The sequence below is a fragment of the Semicossyphus pulcher genome, unplaced genomic scaffold, assembly GCF_022749685.1.
Source record: "Semicossyphus pulcher isolate SPU_LCO1_2020_fin unplaced genomic scaffold, fSemPul1.0.p SCAF_14, whole genome shotgun sequence".
NCBI classification, from domain to species: Eukaryota; Metazoa; Chordata; class Actinopteri; order Labriformes; family Labridae; genus Semicossyphus; species Semicossyphus pulcher.
The window spans coordinates 30,316,854-30,339,593 of record NW_027211648.1 but is presented as its reverse complement, the minus strand read 5'-3'; the positions used below and the strand labels follow the sequence as shown (position 1 = coordinate 30,339,593).

General features: G+C 43.9%; 1 protein-coding gene across 2 annotated transcripts in view; it reads right to left on the bottom strand.

Annotated features, from left to right (window-relative positions):
- clmna (calmin a) overlaps positions 1–19,685 on the bottom strand; it is a 50,139-nt gene extending 30,454 nt beyond the window's left edge. For both annotated transcript variants that reach the window (XM_069661484.1, XM_069661485.1), the window contains exon 1: positions 19,340–19,685. In XM_069661484.1, the coding sequence (XP_069517585.1) occupies positions 19,340–19,424 (85 nt within the window). In that variant the 5' untranslated portion in view covers positions 19,425–19,685. The remainder of the gene's footprint in view (positions 1–19,339) is intronic.
- Positions 19,686–22,740: the final 3,055 nt, after the last annotated feature.

The window sequence follows — 22,740 nt, the reverse complement described above, 5'->3', positions numbered from 1 at the left end:
TCAGCGACTCAAATACACAGGTCCACATTCCTGGTGGATTATGCAGTAATGTAAAGACGGTATTTCTACTGTTCACCTTTAAGAATACATGACTGAGAAGGTTTGACACTGTGAGAGCTTGCAGTGGTACAACATCCTGTTTCATAGTTTGAGTTTCGGTGTCTGATCAAGTTTCAAACTAACAAATCTCTCACTCAAACATGATGTCGGAGCCCTATCTGATCGTCTGTGGTCTTTACATCAGTTCAGTCTCTTGTGTTGTTTTCGTCAGAGCTGTACTCTTCATGTTAGTGACCTGTAAGAACTCTCTGGACCGGCACATCTCAGTTATGTCTGTTCTAAAACAGATTACCAGAGTAATCCTGGTCGCTCTTCCTCTGAATCATCTCTTCATCGTTGCACAACAGAAACATGATCTGTCCCTGTAATCTGGACAGCATGTTTGTGTAAGCGCTGGTCAGTGTCCGGAGGAGAGTGCGTGTCCCTGTGTCATTGCCCCCGGACCTCACACTGCTGCTCAGCCCACAGTCCACACTGTCACTGGATGTGTCTTATTTTCTGTAATCATCAACAGCAGCACATAAACACTGTTGAACACTCCTTCAGCAGAGCCATAAACACCTACATTAAACATACACACTGAGAGCTTCTCTGCACACAGGAACTTTACCTCCTTAATGTTTATTGTACTGAAGATCGTCACATACAGGACTAAATGGGGAAAGAGTTTTGCACAATGAGCTGAAGGGTTTATCAGAAGATAAAAGCTTCTCAGAGCAGGTTTGATTACAGAATAATGGAATGTTTTATCGTGCTGCGTCAGTGTGGGAGGCCCGAAGCTCCATCTGAATATATAACGCTTTGAGAACGCCTTTAAGGACGATGATTGTAGCTTTAAAGGCATGTTTACATATTCAGTCAGAGTGCATTTATGCCGAGCTGAGTGCCTGTGTGCCTCTTACACAGGACATAAAGGCTGCTGGACAAGTGGATGTCTGAAGTCAGCGTGAGCCTCATGAGGGGTGAAGATGTAATCAATAAGAGGAGAAAGAGATGATTTATGAGTGAATGCTTATATTCCTAACTCATCGGACGCTGCAACACAGTGAGTGAAGTCCTCTGAACCCTAAGACCTCATGGATCGACAGACATAACAGCCTGCTTAGAAAAACGATGGTAGGAGTTATTATTGTATTTAAACCAACACAGAGTTTATGTAATAAAAACAGCTCAGTGTGCATCGTCATCTCTGTGATTCAAGGTTCTCTGTGCCTTTTTTCCGCCTCCTCTCTGGTTGGGAATTATGAAGGCTGGCCTGGAAATTATACATAACAGTTTGGGTGCAGATTCAGAGGCTCTTCTGGCAGCACAGCATCGAGATCTCTTTACAGAAACAGCAAGAATTCAAAAGATGATGGCACCATATGTTTAGGAACATTATTCTCTCTCAGGAGTTTCAGCCTTTTAACAGTGAAGCTAATGTTACGCATTGACATGGTGTCACTGGAGTACAATACAGAGTTCACATGTCCGATGCAAATGCATCACGCGAAATACAGATGAAACTCTAAACTCCACGAGGTCCCCTGACGATCAGCGTTGGGTAACGTTACTTTTAAAAGTAACTCGTTGCGTTCCTGCGTTACCTCCAAAGAAAAGTTACACGTTAGATTACTTTTGCGTTACAAAAAATTCAACCCCCTTTGCACCTCGTTCCACATGTGTTATATCATCAGGACAGCGTGTAGCCTGCTGTACGTCTGCCTTTGAATGTATCGTCTCTACCGTCTCTGCGTCGCCTCGTTTACGGCCCATAATCTGTAACTCTGCAGCCTGACAACAGGACTGACAGACGCAGTATAACCTTTACAGCTCTTTATGATGCTAACAGTCTGACAGTGAACTGGGCAGAGGCATGCAGTGTTAGGCACAGCTGTTTCCATGACAACAATACAACACAGGCTCTTAGTCCCACCAGTGTTGTGGAGATGTGTTTAGCTGCAGACGCTTTTTCACATTTGAAGTCGAGCTCTTCACAGCTGACGAGCACTTCTCCTCCAGACACAGCTTACATTTCACCGTCATGTTGTTCTCGTCCCTTTCACCCAAACATTCAGAATCATGTGAATATTTCCACAAAGTAAACGCTGTCCTCTCTGACAGCTCGCTAGCTGAGTTAGCTAGCTACACATGCGCACTGCTGGTACACAGCTACCCAAGTATTTATTTTTCCCTCAGACTTATTGTTTATGAACATCTTTCAGGTAAGACCTTCTCAAAACGTTTGCTGTTGTACAAATATTAAAACCAGTTTGAGCCCCCCTCTTCATGACGGCCATCTTAAACGACCTTTAAGATCTTTGAATCAACTTTTAACACGTTTGATTTCCAGTGACCTCTGACAACACAAGACACCATTAGCCCCAGTACACCGTCACAGATGGGGTTGTTTTATTTTTTAAAAAGGGAACAACATTATTTTAGTCAGAAACTTTAATTAAAAAAGAAATCTGTTTAAATGTGATCCACAGGTGTCGAAGCCAGCGGTCAGTTAAGCTGAGGGTCACCTGCGTGTCTCTTCAGCTGTTCCCCGACTCAACCGTCCAAAACAATTTGAATCCACGTTTCTGATTTCTGGCTTCGGAATAACAAAGAAGGATAAACCCAGACTGAGGTGATACGAAAGCAACCATCGCATGGATGATGTCTTTGACTCGTGTGTTTCTACAACCTCTGATTCTGAGAACATTTCCATCCTCTGAACAATGATATAACTTATTATTATGATGATGTGGTTAAAAGTGACGGCAGAATACAAAGATCCTCTGAGCTCGTCTACCTGACTGCAGACACGGCAGACTTAAACACAACACAAAGGGATAACAGGTCTCTGATCCCAGAGATCCCTTCAGACGGAGCGCTCTGAGAAAGCTCCTGTCTGCACAGTTTAACGGACTGAACTGAGAGCTCAACACAACACACTCGGTCTGATGTCATCCTGCAATAAAACACACATTCCTGCAGATTACACAAACCTTCTCAAACCGAGCTGAGGGCGGAGGTTTAACGGATAAGCTCACACAACACCTGAGGACGAGGATCAACCGTGACTTCATGAACAAAAAGCAAAGTTGAAAGCGAAGGATGGATTTGTATAAAAAACAGGTGCTGGAAGGTAAACTGAGCATTATGTGTGCTTCTAAAAACTGCTGCTCTTTCTTTGAATAAGAGGAAAACATAAGCAATGAGGGCATGAGACTGTTTCTGACTGCGAGCGGAGACAAAGTGAAACATAAGGAGAGAGAGAATCAGCAGCTCGGGTTGAAGCGCTGCAAAATTGAAAAGCAATCCCTGGTGGGTGTGTGTGTTTTTTCTGTACCTGCTCAGCGAACACCCCCGAGGGCCGCAGGTCAACCTGAGAGCATCGTCTCTTAGAAACGCTGCGTGGTGAAACACACGGCTCTGTGTCATCATTAACCCTTTAAAGGCAGCGCTGCTTCAGCGTTAGCGTTAGCAATGCGCCCTGTCTGTGTCCGAGCAGCGGAGCCACCTGCATCTCATAAAACCCCTTCCACACCAATCATAGAGTGGAGACAAAGAGCGAGCTAGCCCGGGTTACATAACCCACGAGGAGGTTTATCTCACAATATAACCACTGACCTTTTACAAGAGACGAGGTATTTTTAGAGGGGAAGTGGGCTCTGCTCTACAAAAGGGCACTCAGACCGGTTCCTGAGCGCTTCTCAGGCCGCAGCTTTACAGGTAATTGCTGTGTAAAGACAGTGAAGAGAGTGGGAGTGAATCTGCACACGACAAGAGGAATTTATGTCAGAGGGAAGCTGAGAGTTGGGCAACAACAGAAACTAGGTTGCATTTAAAGCACTGGAACATTTGCAGACAGAAAGTTGGTCCAGATATGTTTATTTGAAACGCATCAGGGATGCAACTTTGATGGATTCATCTGGAAACTGTTTCCTTTAATAGTCATTGAAATGTTGAGTCATGGATAACCAGTCCTATTGGTTTGTATTTCTCTAACCAATCACAGCCATCATGGGCAGCACTAAGGAATGTTTGCTAAATATAAGTAACTTTGTCTTTCTGTGGCTCCATATCTGTCTATTGAAACAAAATGGCGCACAAAGTTTAACAAATGTTTTGGATGTGTTTAAACGATGGGTAAGTCCTGTTTCAAGATCTGACCGCCGCTCATTCCCCACATACACAACATTCAGTTTGCCAACCTGGTGACATTCTAGATTCAGTAACTGTTCAGAGCCTCTTAGCGAATTTATTTCTGAAAAGCAAGTCGCTTCTTTCGGCCAGAAGAGCAGCCGCGGTGGTTTTCTTTCCCCTCTTCTTTCTTCTCTTACTTCTCTTCACCCTTGTGTCCACTGACCTTGTTGCTTGTTTCTCCTGAAAGTTCTGGCAACAAAGGTGGCCTTGTAAAATAGCCTCAGGAGGGAACTTGTTTTGGTCAACATTTGCTTTGGGAATCAAGCCCTCACTTTAACATGGCTACTTCCTCTCATTTACACAACCAATCCAAGACATGTTCTCGTCTCTGTTTTTACCACCAGCTGACTCTCTGCTGACGATGCTTGCAACATTAAAATGGGGGAAAACATGCAAGAACGACCCTGTTAAGAGCTGTTTACACCCAAAGTGCCCAGAACTCTGGGACCCAGGAACTATTTTACATGTGATAAAAAGTTTCTGTTGAAAAAACAAAAATAACAAATTGTCTTGATATTTCATTTCTGCTCACAGATCAAAATAATTTCTCTACTCAATAAAATTCAGTGAGTATCGGGATGTTCAGAGAGAGAAAGCCCCTGCCCCAAAGTTCCTGCAATTTCAGCAAGTAATACCCCCTCCAACAGGGACGTTACGGGGGGTAAATTGATATCCCCAGAATGTAATATAAATCTTTGTCCCTGCAGAGGAAACACTCTGAGTTCCTCCACAGGTTCCCGCTCCCTGGGGAAAGTTACTGCAGTATAAACGCTCCTTAGAGAGCATCTTTGTTTATCTTTGCAACTATTCACCCAAAGAACAAAGCAGGCCTTAATGCACCAACGACCCAAACCTCTGTCTGAACTCGTCACTTCCATCGTGTAGCGTGCTCCATCTGAAACAGGCGGCCAATGAAAGGCAGATTCACAAAGACGACATCCTGTGAGTCGGTCTGTGAGCTGATAAAAACACGACATTCAGAATGTGTCAGAGGTTTAGTCTTCAGTTGTTTTGTCTTAAAGCTCCAGCTGTCTCTCTGTCTCCCAGTGAAACATTCATTCATGTCACACCTGATTCATCCGTCTTGTTATTATCTTCAACCTGGACTTTTATGTTTCCTGCTTCCGTGTTAATATTTACTTTTCTCTACTGAGCATCAGAAGATCTTTTTGGTTATTAAGCATCTTTTGTCCGTATCCAGTCGTAGCACTGAGCAGCTTTCCCTTTAAATGTCAGTATGAATGGTGTTGGCAGCTATCCAGTGTTAAAGGACTCCGATTGGGATTAAAGCCAAAGAAACTTAAAGGACACCCCTAACAATGATATACGGATGCTTTAAAAAGACAGATAACTCTTCATTGAGAACTGTAACAACGACATGACTGTGTTTAACCCCACCTGGTGCCCACTTTTAATAACCTGGAACACACTCATTCTCTCTTTGCTAACGCTCTCCGCCTCTAAATAAAAGATGCTTCAGGAATGTGCCGGAGCGCATGTAAAGCTGTTCGTCCCTGCAGGACAGATGGGGAGCGTACCTCTGAGCTCTCAGGTAAAGAGACGATCTATTGTGGGGTCATGTTTTTAAAGAGTGAAGAGGAGACTTTATGAAATACCCTCAGTCCCTCCAGTGCTGCTCTCTCAACACCTCCCCCACAGAAACCAGGTGCTTATTCATCATGTGAACTGTCTGCCCACACGTCAGCACACCTACACCGAGAGTTTATATCTGAGTTTTCAGTTTCAGCTCATTTCCTGAGAGAGGACAGACGTTATGGGATCTCAATAGAGAGTCCAAAGTTTTCAAGAGATACGTTTCAGACTGGTGAATGTGTTCTTCTTGCTTCTCTTAGTTTCCTTTCATGTCGGCCCTCGTTTCAAAATCCACCTGTAAACCTGAAGAAAAGAGTCCAGTCAGCTTAAACCTCTAACATAACTGACTTGTTGATAAAGGTAACAAAGTGCTTTGTAGGGATGTTTGGATGTCTTACAATATTATGTCCAAAAGATGTTTATGTGTAATCATAACGAATGATCAGAGAACAAAACTAAGAATCCACAGATGCTGCTCTGTGAAGCTGTTTCCTTTAAGCTAATTGCTAACATCAGCATGCTAACATAGGCTTAATAAACTGAATCATGTGATGTCATGCTAACCACAACAGTCACTTCCAGCTTGCAGCCACAACAGGACTTTAACACCAGACTCTGATGTATCCAACTTATCGTACGCACTGTTTTATTATGCTAACGTCTTTGAAAGAATCTACTCGAGTCATCTCAACACTTACACAACATAAACCAAACGATCAGTCCTCACGTATTAGCAGCATCATCTTAACTGACTTACTGCGCTGCTGAAACACTTTCACACCACAGACACTGATCAGAAACTCTTAGTGACCTGTTTGAGCTAATGCTAACATTTAGAAACAAAGCAATAGCTCACGTTAGCCGAGCTAACTCCTGTTTAAACACTGAATCTCGAGCCGTCTTTGAAAATGCTCTTCTGAGCTGGACATCTGAACAACCTGAACCCTTCTCTACTCTGTATTGGCGCCAATCAGCCTGCCTGTACCACACAAAGATACTGTATCAGTCTTTAAACTGTAGTTTACGCAGACTTTTTCTACCAGGCATAAACAGTGTTATTTGTTCTACAGTATCACGTCCTCATTACCTACTTTATTTATTGTATTATTGTTGTCAATATATTTTGTTATTGGTTCTCCATCACTTTCATGATGTTTTTCTTGTGTTAATTTGGTGTTCTCTATAAATTGTGAAATGTTTTAACCTTGTTGGGTTTTTTGTCTCTCCCTGTATATTGTCACGTTATCTTTTTGTAAATTTGTGCAAAAAATAAAATTCAAAAATATCTGTGCACACATCTGTGAAGGTTCTCAGTCACCCGGGTCACGGTACTTTAATCCTTCTGGATTAGAATCCATGCACATCGTTCTGCAGACATTTGGGCATAAAGTTAATTTCTAACTGGAAGATTGAGCGAAAAAGAAAGTTAATGGATCGTCACAAACATTCATTCTAAGGTGGAATGAATGTCTTGTGACAAATATAGTAGTGTCTATAATATAGTTGAGACATTTCACACTAAACCACAGACTTCAGCCTCGTGGGGACATGAAGGGGAAAAACCTGAGCATCAGCACACATTTAAAATTCATCCTCTGAGGAGCGAGAAAATCTCTACGACGTTAAAAAGGCGTTAAGACGCTCAGTTAGTGGACGAGCTGACGAGTCCGTCAATGAGTGAGTCAATACTTTGTGATGTGAATGGTGAGCGACTGAGAGTGAATCAGCTGATGAATGAGTGATGACTAAGTTTCTCTCTTCGATGATAAATGGAAGCAGAGGACAGAATAAAAGAAATCAAAGAATAAATCTGATAAAAACGTGTTAAATAATCGTTGTGATGAACACAGTGTATTTGACCTGTTTATCAGAGTCATGAACGAGTCTGTGACGCTCTCCTGCTGCTTTGACCTCAATCTTCTGCTAATTAACCAAAAATGGAGCTCTGGACGAGAGGCTGGGAGACTTCCTGACCGACTTCTCTGCTCTGAAACCTCAGCAGAGACGAGCAGCAGCTGCTTTGTTTAAGCAAATTGATATTACATGCAAAGTCTGGAACTGGGAAAAAACCCTCTTTAGACTGGTGCAGAGCTGCTTATGTAAAAGCTCGTCCTTCCACTGTGGAGATAACCTGTTAGTACAGCTCTGCAGCAGCTCATCCTTTAATAACCTGCTTTAATTATATTTTCTTTAACTGCTGGTGGGTCTGTGGAGGAGGGGGAGGAAGCTCCAGTGATTATATGAACACTTAATTGGCTTATCATAATTTTAAATCAAGTCAAACGGTCGTTTACATCGTTATTAGATCATTTTACAATGTTATAATGTCACGCGGAGGTAAACATATTTCCTGGTCTCTCTTTCAGACTCTCAGCTGATCAAAGCTTCATTAACCTCTTCAGTAACTCGATCATACAATGGAGTTTGTTATTGTTTTAGATGTTTCAAATATGTACATTAAAAAGGAAGAAACACTTGTAATTCACCTGCAGACAGAGCACTTTAGGTCTGACCCTGCATTCACACCTGCTCCAATTTCCTGAGTTGGGAAGCTTGTCCTTGGAATTGGGTGTGTTTCCAAGTTTTAGGTCGTAATGTGGAAACAATATGGACGCTACAAGGAAGATTTATTGTTGTGTTTTATTGCAGAGAAGTATTTATGTCACTCTAAAGCCGGAGATACACACGCCTGAAACTACGCGTTCACGTGCGCATGATGGCTGCCCCGCGTTCCCTGTGTCTGCTTGGAGCAACAATCAACGTTACCGTAGGCTGCCAGCTACCGCTAGCTACAGCAGCGGGAGCTAGCTGGACTGCCAACTCGACATGGTGACAACAGATGGTAGGCTGTAATCTGTGTGTTTTTAATGTGTTATTAAAATAAATGGAAAGTGTTGAAATAACTTGTATACATGTTATAATTCATAAATAGCTATAGAAAATCTTTTTCCCTCTGGTGTCAGTTAGGATGCAGAAACGAAGAGTTATAGCTAATATGCACTTTTTAATATTTGTTTATCCACTTCATATCATTATTGCAATATTGAACAACGTAATCGCACATCACAGTTTTGTGATATCGTGCAGGCCTAATTCATCTTTTAAGCAGACACCAGAGCAGCAGAGTCGCCTCAGAGGCGAAGGCAAATAATCCATCGCATCATGACTGATTTTGTTTTACAGTGAATCTTTGCTTTATTCAGTAAGACACAGTGCTCCAGTACAATTGACTGCTTATGGTTTTAGCTACGGGCTTTTGTCTTTTCACTGTGAAATCTTTAACTGGTACCGTTAAAAGAAAATTCTGCTGGTGTCAGAGCAAAAACTGGACTCAATAGGAAACACTGTAAAAAGGTTTTATTGTCATGTTAAGTCTGTTATGACTTTTTGGCAGCTACAAGAAATTTAAAGTTCATCAGTTTTTCAGTTTTCCAGAACACTGCTGCAGTGAGGAGAACAACCTGCAGCAGCTGCGTAAACAGCAGTGGTTTGAGGGTTGATTGCCTTGCCCGACCACTGAAATGCTTTGTGAAACGCTCTGACAACCTGACTGTAGGTATGAGTTAACACTGGTGAGTTGGACTAACATGAGTCAGGACTGGTACCCCCCCTCACAGGGACCGTTAGGAGCTCCTTTAATCATTAAAATGTTCTGTGAATCCTGCAGGAGCTGGAGCTGCAGAACGAGTAGGAGAATCAGCCCACAGAGCTGTTCGAAGGGAATCTGGGAGCATGCAAAATGTTTTCATTTGCAGCACAGCTCAAGCTTTAGTGCAGAGTGTGTGTGCGCGTGTGTGTGTGTGTGTAACGTGTGCTGCCTCGTCACAAATTGTGCTGTTACTCAGTAAATTCGAGCCCGGGGGTTTTATGCAGAGAAAGCTTATTTTCTGTGAATTAACTAACATCTGAGCGTGTTTCTAAAAGCTTCCCTGCAGGAACGACTGGAGAGGAAATATTAAAAGGATGGAGCACAGAGAGGGACCTTTGTTGTCTCCGCCCCCTGTAACCTCCAGGAAAATCACTGAATGTTTGTGAAGGCTGCGGCTCTCTGGCAGCGCGTTGCTCCTGGAGGTGGAGGGACCTGGCTGCGGTTCAAGAACGCCACATTGTGCCCGATGTGAGGCCGAGCTGTCGCTGCTGTTTGCAGACAGTCTGATCAGACAGAGGAGAGTCAACAGAGCTCGGAGGGAGACGACTCTTTGTTTGGTCTGTCTGGACTCCTCTTGGCACGCTGCAGGTTGTGTTCAGCTCGCTGCTTTATGGACAATCCTTCACACGTTTCTGCTTCTAATTGAGATTAACAACTTCTCCTTCTTCTGCCAAACGGTGATGTTGTTTTTAGGCCTGAATCCGTCTTGTTTACTTAATGGCTGCTCAAAAACAAGCTTTCACCTCTGACCTTTAGCACACAGATTCTATAAAAAGACCTCAAGAATCCTTCAATTAATTAGGAGGATTTCTGCCTACATTTCCTAAATGTTATTTAGCATCAGGTTAAAACAAAGCCATGTTTACATCAAAGTCTTTTTATGCAAATGATCTCATCAGAGTTACTTCAAAAAGGTTTAAACTTATAAAAGCTGTGTGCTCAGGTGGACTTTCATTGGACACAACCAGACTAATAGGAATACATTTATCATAATAATATTTGTTGTTGTACTGCTGACATTGTCTTCAAACTGTAGAGCTAATTTTAACCAAAGTTAAAGAAAATCTGCAAAAGGAAATGCAGGTGCTCTGCAGGTATGAGACCTGCCTCCTTCTACAGTTGGAGCACAATGTGTCATGTGCCATTAAACCATCGTAGAAGACGAGGATGCAACAAGATGTCGTCATTAAAATGCACATGAAAACAGATGAATGGAAATGATTCTTCTGACTGGGCAGAATGATCCGTCCCTCCTGGAAGTTGTGATGTTGCGACCAGTTGCCACATTTCCTCAAATCTTCCCTGCAAAATATCAAACTCAGGTCTGCGATGTTTGCAAGGCTCCGGTGTGATCGTCTCTCTTTCATGAGCTTCCTAATCCGGCCTCCGACTACAGAGTCCTTCAGGAGACGTGATGTCAGAAGACAAACAGCTCGCTCAGCCAAGAGATGGTTTTATCGCTGTGATTGTCCTCCCCCCAAAAAGCCTCAAAACATCGAAACTTGTATGACAACTTTTCAGGCTCCAACAATCACAGAAAAAGCAGCGCGATCCTGGAGGAGCTGACTGACGGTGGTCGGCTTAAATAAACACGATCAGGGGATCATGACTGTGACACTGACAGGTACTGCACACACCTGCGTACACACAAAACACCACATGCTCTATCAATGTCATGTTTTAAAGTGATTTCTGGACTGGACTCATCATCACATTGTCTCCTGTTTATTGACTCTGAAGCGCTCATGTGAGCAATAACAATCAGACGAAGACTTTTATGGAGCATTTTTGCTGAAATAAATTAATTTATAAACGCAGCAAAGAGAGACATAAAGAGACGTGTGGGACAAACATCGTTTAAAGCCTTTTTGTGAAGAAATTTTAAGATGTTTCTGCAGCCTCACATCTTTATGACGAACAGTGACGCATGGTTACCTGCTGAAGAGATCCTGCAGGGAGAACATCTAAAGGACATGATGAAGGCCTCCAAAGTCCACAATGAAAGAGCCTTAAGACTCAAACGCAAAGGAGGTGACTTCATCTATTGATTGTTAAAACTAAAATAGCTCACAGATCTATTTCAAGTATTTTTCTTACGAACCTCATCAGGACGGATCAGGGAGACGGCAGACAGGCCGGGAGCAGGAAACCCCTGAGTAAGCGCTGTAGAATCACCCGAGGTACCTGACCTGAGCTCTTATCAGAACACCTGTCTGTTTTCACAGGTTCTAAACTGTTCTGTGTTTTCACTTCTTTAAATAGAAACTTTGTGTAACTTGGCTCAGAGTTTCCTCAGCCTGCGATAAACGTTAGCTTACAGCTCCAACAGTCTGTTGCTTAGCGACGGCCCAAACAGAGAGCTGTGAGGCGTCGTGTTGTTCCTGCTCTGTTTCTGTCCATTCCTCTCATTAAATCAACTTTACGACATGTTCCATACGTCTGCGTTCTTTTACACATTTCATAAAGGTGGGATTTAAAGGGCACACGGGCGAACGCTTACTGTTCTTACATAAAGCGGTTAGACTTACAAGGAAGACAACATAAAGTCAATGAGATGAGTTTTAATGAAAGCAGGATCCTACATCTCCAGGGTGATCAAATCTAAATATCCATCCATCATCCATACCTCTTAACCTGCTCAGGGTCGCGTGGGGGGCTGGAGCCTATCCCAGTGGTCATTGGGCGAGAGGCGGGGTTACACCTGGACAGGTTGCCTGTCAATCACAGGGCTGACACACAGAGATAGACAACCTTTCACGCTCACACTCACACCTACGGGCAATTTAGAGTCACCAGTGAACCTAACGAGCATGTCTTTGGACTGTGGGAGGAAGCCGGAGTACCCGGAGGGAACCCACGCATGCACGAAGAGAACATGCACACAGAAAGGCCCACTAAGTCTGAACCGGGATTCAAACCAGGAACCTTCTAGCTGTGAGGTAGGAAAAAAATATGATGATTTTTTGTATAATAATCCCTTTGGCGGCACCTGTGGTGATAAACGGTAACTGCAGGAGCACACTTCAGATATCCAGACAGCTGCATGTGTGACGTCCACGGTCGGCTCCGGTTGTAACTCTTGATTTTCCTGGCTGACGGTCGCTTTCCTTTTCAGACTGTTTGCTTCATCTGAGCGTCGAGTTTGTTTCTTCTTCTTTGGATTTTCACTTCTTGTTGAAGTTGTATCTGTAGTCATCCATCTTTTCTTTGTTTGTTCAGCCATAGTAGATTACTGTTTACTCGCAACACTTGCAGAGAGCAGAAAAGCAGCCGCTTAGCTCCGCCTACCCTCTCTGGCAGACCAACCACTGCTGGCTGATGGAAAACGCGTCACTAACTGGGCGCCGCCACAGACACCCAGCCCATAATAATACTATATACTGCAAATGCAAAGGCTTTCATCAGTGGGCCGTAGGCTCAGTCACCATGTGTTACCTCATTCAGAGAGAGAGAGAGACTTAACAGACATTTATTTACATGAAAATCTTTGAGATTATGACTTTAAGCCTGTAAAAAAGTAGTTGCATGTTGCATCAGTACTCCAGCGTGCACAGGACGGCACACTAACCTGCTGTACAACAACAATAGACTTCCAGCATCAGAAATGTCTCCACACTGTCTAACATGTGATATCGGTTATCAGCACAAAAGAACGTCTGTGCCGTGAATTGTTTCCTTTTTCTCCGCTGCAAACTGAGAGTTGGTGACGCTGGTCAAAGCTGGCAATAAAACCAGTTAGGACAACAAATACAGCTGATAATAATCTGGGTTTCTTCAATGGTCAGGACACAAGGCGTCATGAGGGGCTGCAGGCTGAGCTGCAGCTAACGCTAGCACAGCTTGTTTTGGCTTCTGTGAGCCAGACCATACAACAACAACTGCAGTCATATCACATCCGTACACACAGCTACATGTTGCATTTTATCGCCCAGCTTACATTTCCCATATTTCCTGCTGGAGAGCGTCTTTATTTAGACCCTTTGTGCCTTCCTCTTTCAAACTCCATTTAAACTGCAGCCTTTCTGTTTAAGGTCTCTGAGCCCGAGCCGAGATAACCTTGATGACATCATCAGAGCGGTACAGTCATTGGAAAATAATCAACCAGTTTCATACTGTGATAAAACTGTGTAATAAACCTGCAGAACAGAGTAAAAGCAAAGTGCTGGAGCTCACACCAGCCCTGTTAACTGCCCTCACAGAGAAACCTGCATGAGGTGGGAGGCAGTGTGTGTGTGCGTGTGTGTGTGTGTGTGTGAGCTGTGTGGGTAGTGTGATGTGGGTATGTTGAGCTCAGGGACTCGGGCGCTGTAATGCAGAGGGAGCTGCTCTCGTCTCATCGTGTGTTATGTAACAGCCTCCAGGCCTTTGTTTTAAAGCGCGCTGCTCTTCCAGCTTTCACGCACAGACTCACAGCCTCTCATCAGACTCTCGGGCTCATACGAGAGTGTCACAGAGGATAAAGACAAAAGCGCTGAAACTTCTGCATCTCTTCAAAGGCTGGAAAAAGTCCGAGTTCACAGGAACAGCTCCGGGCAGCGCTGAAGCCCTCGTGCAGCTGACTTGCAGAGAGAATCTGCAGCTTCCTCATTAGAGCTCAGACTCCAGCAGAGACTCCAGCAGAGACGCATGGGTTCTGCTGCAGTCAGTTTAAAGCATACAGACATATGAAGTCTGTCCAGTCTCATGTAGCCTGTGTAAACATGTGATGTTTGCAGCCAAACGTGTCGATATGTTCAGATTAAACAGCTGAATAAAACGGGACAACAGCCAGTACACCTGCAGTGTTTGGCTCGCAAACAGGACATTTATACACAACTTTATTCTGACTGTGAAAGTCAACGTCAATTTGTGTTGTAACTTAATTTGACCAGATGATTTTAGACAGCTCGTGAGCTACAGTTAGCAGCAGCTCAGCTTGCAGCTCCCTAAATCCTGCAAAGAGCGTCAAAGAAAAGATTATTCTTTGTTTTTACTAGTTTTATTCCACAGGTGTGTTTGTGTCGGAGGGGATGAGCCCTCTGGTGATGACTTGTTCTTTAAACTAAGGCGTTAGCAGCAGCTCGGCTCGCAGCCCCTTCTAACACCCTGTTTGTTGTTGAGGAGCGTCGAAGAAACACTGAAAATGCTTTTTCAAAGTTTAATTATTTATACCCAAAAAGAAACAAAAGACAGCAGGAAAAATGCGTGAGAGACAACTTAGGAGTAGGAGTGCAACGATAATTAGTTGGTTACATCATTTTGTGTTTTTCCTGCTGTGCACGGACAACATCGTTTTCCGGAGCTTTGTGCTGATGGCTGAGCCATCACATCTTTACTATCTCTGCTGAGAGTTGTGCAAAACAGCGACCGGGAAATGACAGGTAATCAAACTAGCAAATCTCGCAGCCGATGCAACACCATCGCGTCCTTAAACTTGTGAAGTCTGGGAACATTTCAGCCTCAGCGCTGCAGAGAGAAGGATCGCCTGCAGGATCTGTGAAGCGGAGCTTGTTTATCCCGGGCCGGTCATGTGGAGCATTTGAAGAGAAGGCATGCTGGACTTGTAGATGATGCAGACTCGCCCACATAAGATGATCAGGTTCTCAGCTAGCTAACGTTAGCTATCTATTGACAGAGATGTATTGGCCTTTAACATTAATAGAATACTGTAGTGATACAGAAAGTCTCAGTTTCAGCCCTTCTGTGATTCTTCTCATTTTCAGTCCTTCATCTTTTTCTCTCCTCCTCATCTCTTGTTCTCCCTCCTGTTACCTCTCTTCTGTATCAGTAAAATAGTCGTTACTGCAGCCCAACTAAGGAGCATGTTAAACTATGTTGTCATGTATAACCTTTAATCACTAATGTATCACGTCATCAATGTAACAGGAAAGCAGCCAATCGTTTTAAACCTCTGACATATCCTTAACATCGTTTTCATTAGCAGCACCTTCCACTACATTTTTATCTCTGTGTTTTTAATGACTGGAGCTGAGATTATGTTGTAACTCAGAGTTGTGCGTTTCCAGGGCAACAGTTGCTCTGCAGGTGTAATAAGACACACACTGTAATCTCCTTGTGTGCGTTGTTTTAGGCACACGGGGGGGCGGACCACTTCATGCATCTTCATCGAGTGCCGATCAAGTTTCAAAAGAACCTTTCTAACCTGAGTGTGCGGTGGACGTGCTGAGAGGCACGCTGATCTCTGTGAGGAGCTTTAAATCAAGCTGTGTGACTTCATGAAGAAATCACATGTTTTATCTGACACAGTAATTCAGCCCTTTGTACCTGGTCTGACAGGATTTCTACTTGATGGGTCTAATTTGAGCCAGTTTATTTGATGGATCATTTTTTCTGGCCGTTTTTGCCTTTATTGACAGGACAGTGGATAGAGTCGGAAAGAGAGAGTGGGGACGACATTCAGCAAGGCCGCAGGTCAGAGTCCAACCCGGCACCGCGACACTGAGAAGCCTCTTCATGGGGCGCACGCTCGAACCGCTGAGCTAAACCGGCGCCCCGTTTGAGTTTGCTCTTCAGAAGACATTGCTCAGTTACTACTGTAATGTTCTTCAGCCTGTTTTAAACTATGTTTTAGCATTTAGCATCGCAACTGCTGACCTCAGGGGTCAAGCAAGTCTACCTTTAACCCTGGTAGACTGAATCGAATCAGAGTGTACAGCTAAACTTTAGAACCACTTCAACAGCCTACACCGTTGTGAGCATTCATTCTGGTGTGCTGTCTGTGCTGTTCTGCTATTATTGCTGCTACTGGAGTTTATAAGCTACTGTGCTGCAGCTTCTTAGTGTACTTTAACTAATGGAGCCTTAAAGTGAGTGGGTATTGTTGAAGCTGCAGCTAATGTCATACAACAGATACTTGTCTCACCCTGTCAGGGTTCCATTCTGTTATAACAACCCGCTGACTATACATTATAGCTTACTTAGATCATTGCATCGCAGGAAATATGCCAACAGACATAAAGACTGGTGATCACCATTCCAGTTTTAGCTTAATGTGGAAGCCAGCAGCATGTAGCAGCCAGCTATGAGCTAGCTTCAAGCATGTGCGTGTCAGACTGCAGCCTAGATTCAACCCAGAAATATAAACGCTGAAATTAAGACTCGTATTTAGCATCTTAGCATTATTAGCTAACCGTTTGGTTGTTTTGGTCGTGCCAACAAATGCACTGGTTTGTTGACAGTGAAAACCTCTGACAAACACACTTTAGATTACCAGCACTCACTACCACCGACCAGCAGGGGAACATAGTGGAGCATTTACTCTCAGGAGTTGGTGGAGACCAAAAACAAAGCTAGAAAGAAACTATATATTGGCCTCAGATAGATCGATTGGACACACACGACTGTTGTGTAAACAGGCTATTTGTTGCTAACATGTTAGCTTTATCAACCTAGGCTTAGGTTCTGCTCACAAATGGACCAAAACACTCAAACCATTCAACGTCACTGAGAGCGATGTTCCAACAGACTCTGCAATCAGCATCTTCAGGGCTGCCGGCTCAGATTTGTTCTCACAGTATAACTCTGGTGTGTAACATCAGATCTCAGCCTACTGCTGTGTTTTCTGCCAACACACGGTGCACAGCGATGCTCTGAATGCATCGGGAGGAGTCGTTGCCTGTTGCCGTGTTTGGGTTGATCCGGCTCGGAGCTGAACAAAGCTTTCAGTCTCACCACGGCTCATTAAATCAATTACTTCCACTTTAAAGAGCAATTATTGTTTAGTCTGCTCCTCTAATCTTTCCAAAGCCCCATTTGGCAAACTGGCAACACTTACACCGACTGAGATATTCCCACATGATTCACAGGTCTACTGCGGTTCAAAACACAAAGTCATATATCTCACACTCGTTACTCATCACCTGAGTGACGGCTTGTATGTGTGCGGTCTGCAACGTGTGCAACAATACTTCTGCACATATGAGGCTGCTGGTTTGGACTTTTACAGTTTTATATTTGACACAGATGTAAAAATAGGTCAAAACGAACACACACAGTGCAATCTGATATATGAACATGTGAACATGAGTCTCATCTTGGGCTTCTGTCAGTTCGCTCCCACAGTCACTCAGGAATAAATCCACAGAAGAAGAGGCAGAGAACAATTTGTCCACCCACAGCAGCAGAGGAGAGAGCAGAATGTGCTGCAGCTTTGCAGCAGTGTGGGCTGGAGCTCTTCACTGATCATCACTAACTCACTGTTTAGCTGCTAAACGCTCGAACATCCACCTGTGAGATTAAGCAACTAGATCACCTCTTCTCTCGGGATGGTTTACAGGAATTCTGGGAAGTGTAGGACTACGACTGAGGCAGTAAGAGACCCCACAAGAAGAAGTTGACAAGTTACGAAGTCACAATGCATCTTTAAAAGACAGGGCTGCAGCATCGTCAAGGCAACACAGACTTATTTTAAAGAGTTAGCCCAACAAAAGATGGTAACTGTGGCATTATGGGAAGTGTAGGATCCATTGGCTTCGGAGCTAGACCCAAACTACGGACATAATGTCAGGAGATCTCACCATAGATGTTTCATCATATTCTAACTCTCTCTGATAACGAGTAATCTCGTGACTACTGAAGTTACTTGTTATGACGGGAATAAATAAAATGTATGGACGCATGTCTGCTTTGGGCTTCCGTACCCAAGCTTAAGTACTTCTTTAACTGCTTCCTGCAAAGACTTCTGGCTCTGGAAGTGTTCAGGTCAAATATCCACTACAGGATTTTTACGGCAGGTACTGATATCATTTTTAAAAACATCTTGACACAGCACCCGAAGAGTTGTTGTTCTTGTGTCATTGTAAACAAACAACCGAGCGAGACATTTGACAGGACAACATGTACGTGTAGGTGCTCTCTGGTGGACAAACTATGTAACGATCGAGCTCCAATGTTGACAGGTTGTGTGATCATGTGGGAGGGCAAACTGTTGTTGTTGTTTTCTTCTTTGGCGTTCAGGAGAAACTGAACGTCGTGAAGCTGCTGATTCGGTTTCATTTTGAAAATCCAAGGCTGCATTTTAAATCAACGGGAAGAGACTGACTGTGATGCAGACTCCCACAAAACTCACACACACACACACACACACACACACACACCTCCATAATCTCTCCAACATAAACAATAAACACAATATGAGCCTGATGCAGACAGACATCCAGCACATCTCATCAGCATTCAGAGATTTGATCCCAACAGTCATAACTCCAAATGATAAATCGATGATCACAGTTATTGACCATGAGGCGAGTTGTCTGTTAAATCAAAAAATAAGACGTACATTAGTTAAATTGTGCTTTTTTGTTTTCTGTTTCTTTTGTTTTCTTTCTTCCATCTGCAAATGTCAGAAGTGTTTCCCCTCGTGTGTCTGATTATTCATAAATTAAATCAACCAATTATCTAATAATAGAGTATAAATAGCTGCTTTATAACCTTTGTGCTGAGCTCAGAGCAGTGCTTTAAATTTACAGTCAACAGGAAACTACAGGTTGTTTGACCACACTGAGAGGCTGCAGGGACCAAACACACTGTTTACTCTTCACACACATTGTTGCACACTGACTTTAAAGCGTGCACACAACAGTAGTAATGTGTGTAAATTCCTGTGTACCCTCCACAGTGTGAGAAAAGGCTGCGATGGAGCTCCGCAGTAAAACTGTTTGAGAGCTCCATCTGGAAACTTTTGGACTCGTATCCGCAGAGAAAAACGGCCCAAAGTTCCCAAACACAGATTCACTGGGCTCCCGAGTCTCTCGCAGCTCACTCACAGTTTGCGTGGAGGTTGTGCATGCGTGGCCAGGCCACTCACCGCACCACAGTGTTATTAAACAGCAGAGATATGAAGGAAACACGGGATGCTCTTACCTTGCAGGTTCTGCACCCGCATGTCGCTGATCTGTCCGATAAATTCCTCCCGCTCGAACCAGTCTTCCCACTCGTGTCCCGCCATCTGGAGCCGCGGAGAGTGCAGGAGTCCCGGGCAGGATCACTCAGAGACTCCCCCCGGCTGGAGGAGGAGGAGAAGCGGCGCTGCTGCTGCGGGCAGGCGGGCTGTCTATTGTCCGGCCGGCCGATACAGAGCCATGCAAGCCGGGAACACAGGCGGAGAGTAACGGGACGGGTTCACTCACCGGCCGGACATCTCTGCTGTTTCCAGGGAGTTTGTGCTCGGACAGCGGAGGGAGCGATGGAGCTCCGAGAGGAAAGCCCGGAGAGATGAACGCAGAGCGGGGAGGAAGGAGCCGCAGCACCTGGTGGGTATTTCCGAGGTGGGATGGAGCTGATCCAGAGCCCGCCCACTTCTCCCTCCCTCCTCTCTCTCTCTCTCTCTCTCTCTCTCTCTCTCCCTCTCTCTCTCTCTCTCTCTCTCTCTCCCTCCCTCCTCTCTCTCTCTCTCTCTCTCTCTCTCCCTCTCTCTCACTCACACACACACACATACACACTGCAACACTAGTAATCCGCAGACATAAGAAGTGGAATCAACTTGTGAAAAACAAAATTACATCTATTTTTACACCGTATTTTATTTCATTTCGTGTATTTACCCGTTTAAGAGACACCAACTCTCTGTAGCTTGCATCATGTAACACTGATGCAACATATTTATTGTTTGAAATGATTTTAGCTTACTGATCAAATGTTTCAAATCAACTACAGCATGCGTTTATTTATTTATTGGTTTATTCTCAGGGGCAATGTACATTAATCAACATCACTGTAAAAGTGTTCATGTTAGCCAAAAGGCTCATTTTCAGCTGTCCCTCGGCCTGATGTCAAGTTGACCATTAAAACAAATAAAACACAACATATAAAAAACAGAACAGCAAAAGGAAACGCGAACAGCTCAACAGGCTACAAACTAAGTTTTAATATAGATTTTTTAATATTTGATTCGTTGTTAAATTGAAAAAACATTTATTTTTATCGCAAAAAAACAGGGTAACAAATCACCTAAAAGTTACAAAGAGATGATGACAACATAAAAAATAGATTATTAATATCTTAAAGATAAGATGACACTTTAGCCCTTTTTACACTGCCAGTTCGAGGCGGGATTATTACGCCTCTGTTACGTCTTCCATGTAAAACGCACAGAGGCGTAATGTTGGGGCGAAGTCGTTCCGCCTCTGAGGTAGTAACAGGGGAGAAACAACAGCGCCATGTGTGTATCTGATTTTTACACTTCGCGCACGTTTTGCTTCCACAACGCCGGAACGTTATTTAAAAACACACACTGGGGCGGCTCTACGCCGACGTTGCGTGGTCCAATGTAGAATGACAAAGGCTGCATGAGGACGGAGCTTCGTTACATCGCTGAGCGGAACCACAGAGTAAAAAAGGTTAGTGTTGGTCCTACAGCAGGGATCTTTTCAGCATTACAGCAGCAAAGGTGAAAAAACAGAACAGGATATATTAAATATGTAAACCAGCTGGAGAATAAGTAAACAGATAAGAAGTAAGTGGACAGATTAAACAGAAGAAAAGGCACTATAAATAAGTGGACACAGCGCTTGGATTTACATTATTTGACCAATATCTACAGCCTGTCATGACTCTGCTACGGAAGCCCTAAGCGGACATGCATCCATACATTGTGATAACGAGTCCTTTCCATTTGTTTCCCGTCAGATGATCATGACTCGTTTCTCCAGAGCTGCAAAAGCACCAAACGAACAGGCTGAACTGACCTCATCAGTGTGGGCGATGGCAGCATGTTCGCTCTGTAACATCACAGTGAGCAGCCTGTTGGTCTGTTTTCTACATCGACATGAATAAGTTGAGATCTCGAGAAAAATGATCAGTGGAAAACAGAATAAATAAAATGCATGGATGCATGTCCGCTTTGGGCTTCCGTAGCTTGTGAAACAGGCGTGCACAGATTTTAAAAATCGTTTACTTGACGAACGACGAACGAGGTGTGTTAATTAGTGTCAGCAGATCGGTGAGTGAGTGATGAAGAGTTTTGTTTAGAGTCAAACCTAAACTAGAAATACACCCGGTGCTCCCAGGTGTGCTGAAACCCCGCCTAACAGGTACCTGCAAGAACAACATCACACAGAGAGACAAGGGGAAACAGAGCAGGTCCTTAGAACAGGGCGACGACCATGACAAGAGGTCAGGGCAGCAGAGTTCTAGTGAACGTAACCTGAACAAGGGAAAAAGGTGTTTCTCATCCACAGCCTGAACACCCTCAGGTGTTCCTGTGAAGGTCCGTCTGCATGCATGCGTGTGTCCGCACTAGAGAGAAGATGGCCTCCAGCAGCTGATTACTCTGCTCTTTCTTCAGCAGGTTATGAAACAGTCATGCATAATTTATAGTGAGGCGTGACCGACGCAGACCCTCCTCTACTTACTCTCATGAGCATAAAGCATCACTTCTCCTCCGACATAAGGCTGAATCTTTAAACAGCGCTGGCTGTAGGTCACAAACATAAACATGAAAATGATGATGATGACAGCAACACAGTGTGACAGTCTTAGCTCCAGGTCATTTGAACAGCTTCATTTGGGTGTTCACTGGTGATGGAGATGGAGGACTTATTTGATAATTACAGCTGGATCAGAGCAGGCAAGAGCAAAAGACTCTTTGGTATTTTTGTACGCACATTTCTGACCACATCAAGGAAAACATTCATTCATTAGAAAGGACGTTTTAATTTTGTTTCTGTTACATAAGAATGAAATAATTCTGTCTGTCTCTAATAGAACACGAGGGACATGAAAGTTGGATTATGTAAAACGTGTCATTACTTCCCGCACGGCGCTGCTTCACTTCTTCTTCTTCTCCGTTATTAAACAGAACCTGGACGAGGCCTCAGTGCAGCTGAGTAATTGCGATGCGTCTCGTCCTGTTCTGCAGTCATTAAGTCCAGAGTGAAGCTGCGTCTGCTTTCTCTTCACTGTCACCACACGGGAAATGAGGATCATGTTAGTGAAGCCTGTTTATACACGTCCCACACACACACACACACACACACACACACACACACAGTCACGTTACGGATTACAGCGGAGCTAGGCGGCTAACGACATGCCGGCACTGATTTAAGAACAGTTTATTTTGGTGTCTTTTTTGGTTTGAGCGAATTGGACATTTAAAGGATGAAACAAAACCAGGCCACGCTGAAGGATCCCCAAACAAACACGTACTATGAACGAACAGTTTGTCTTTAAAGTAAGTTTATCAGAAGTCTATAGAATCATCAAGCGGACGTTACTGCACCAACAGAGACCGAGGACAAGTTGACAGAGAAGCATGCACGTAA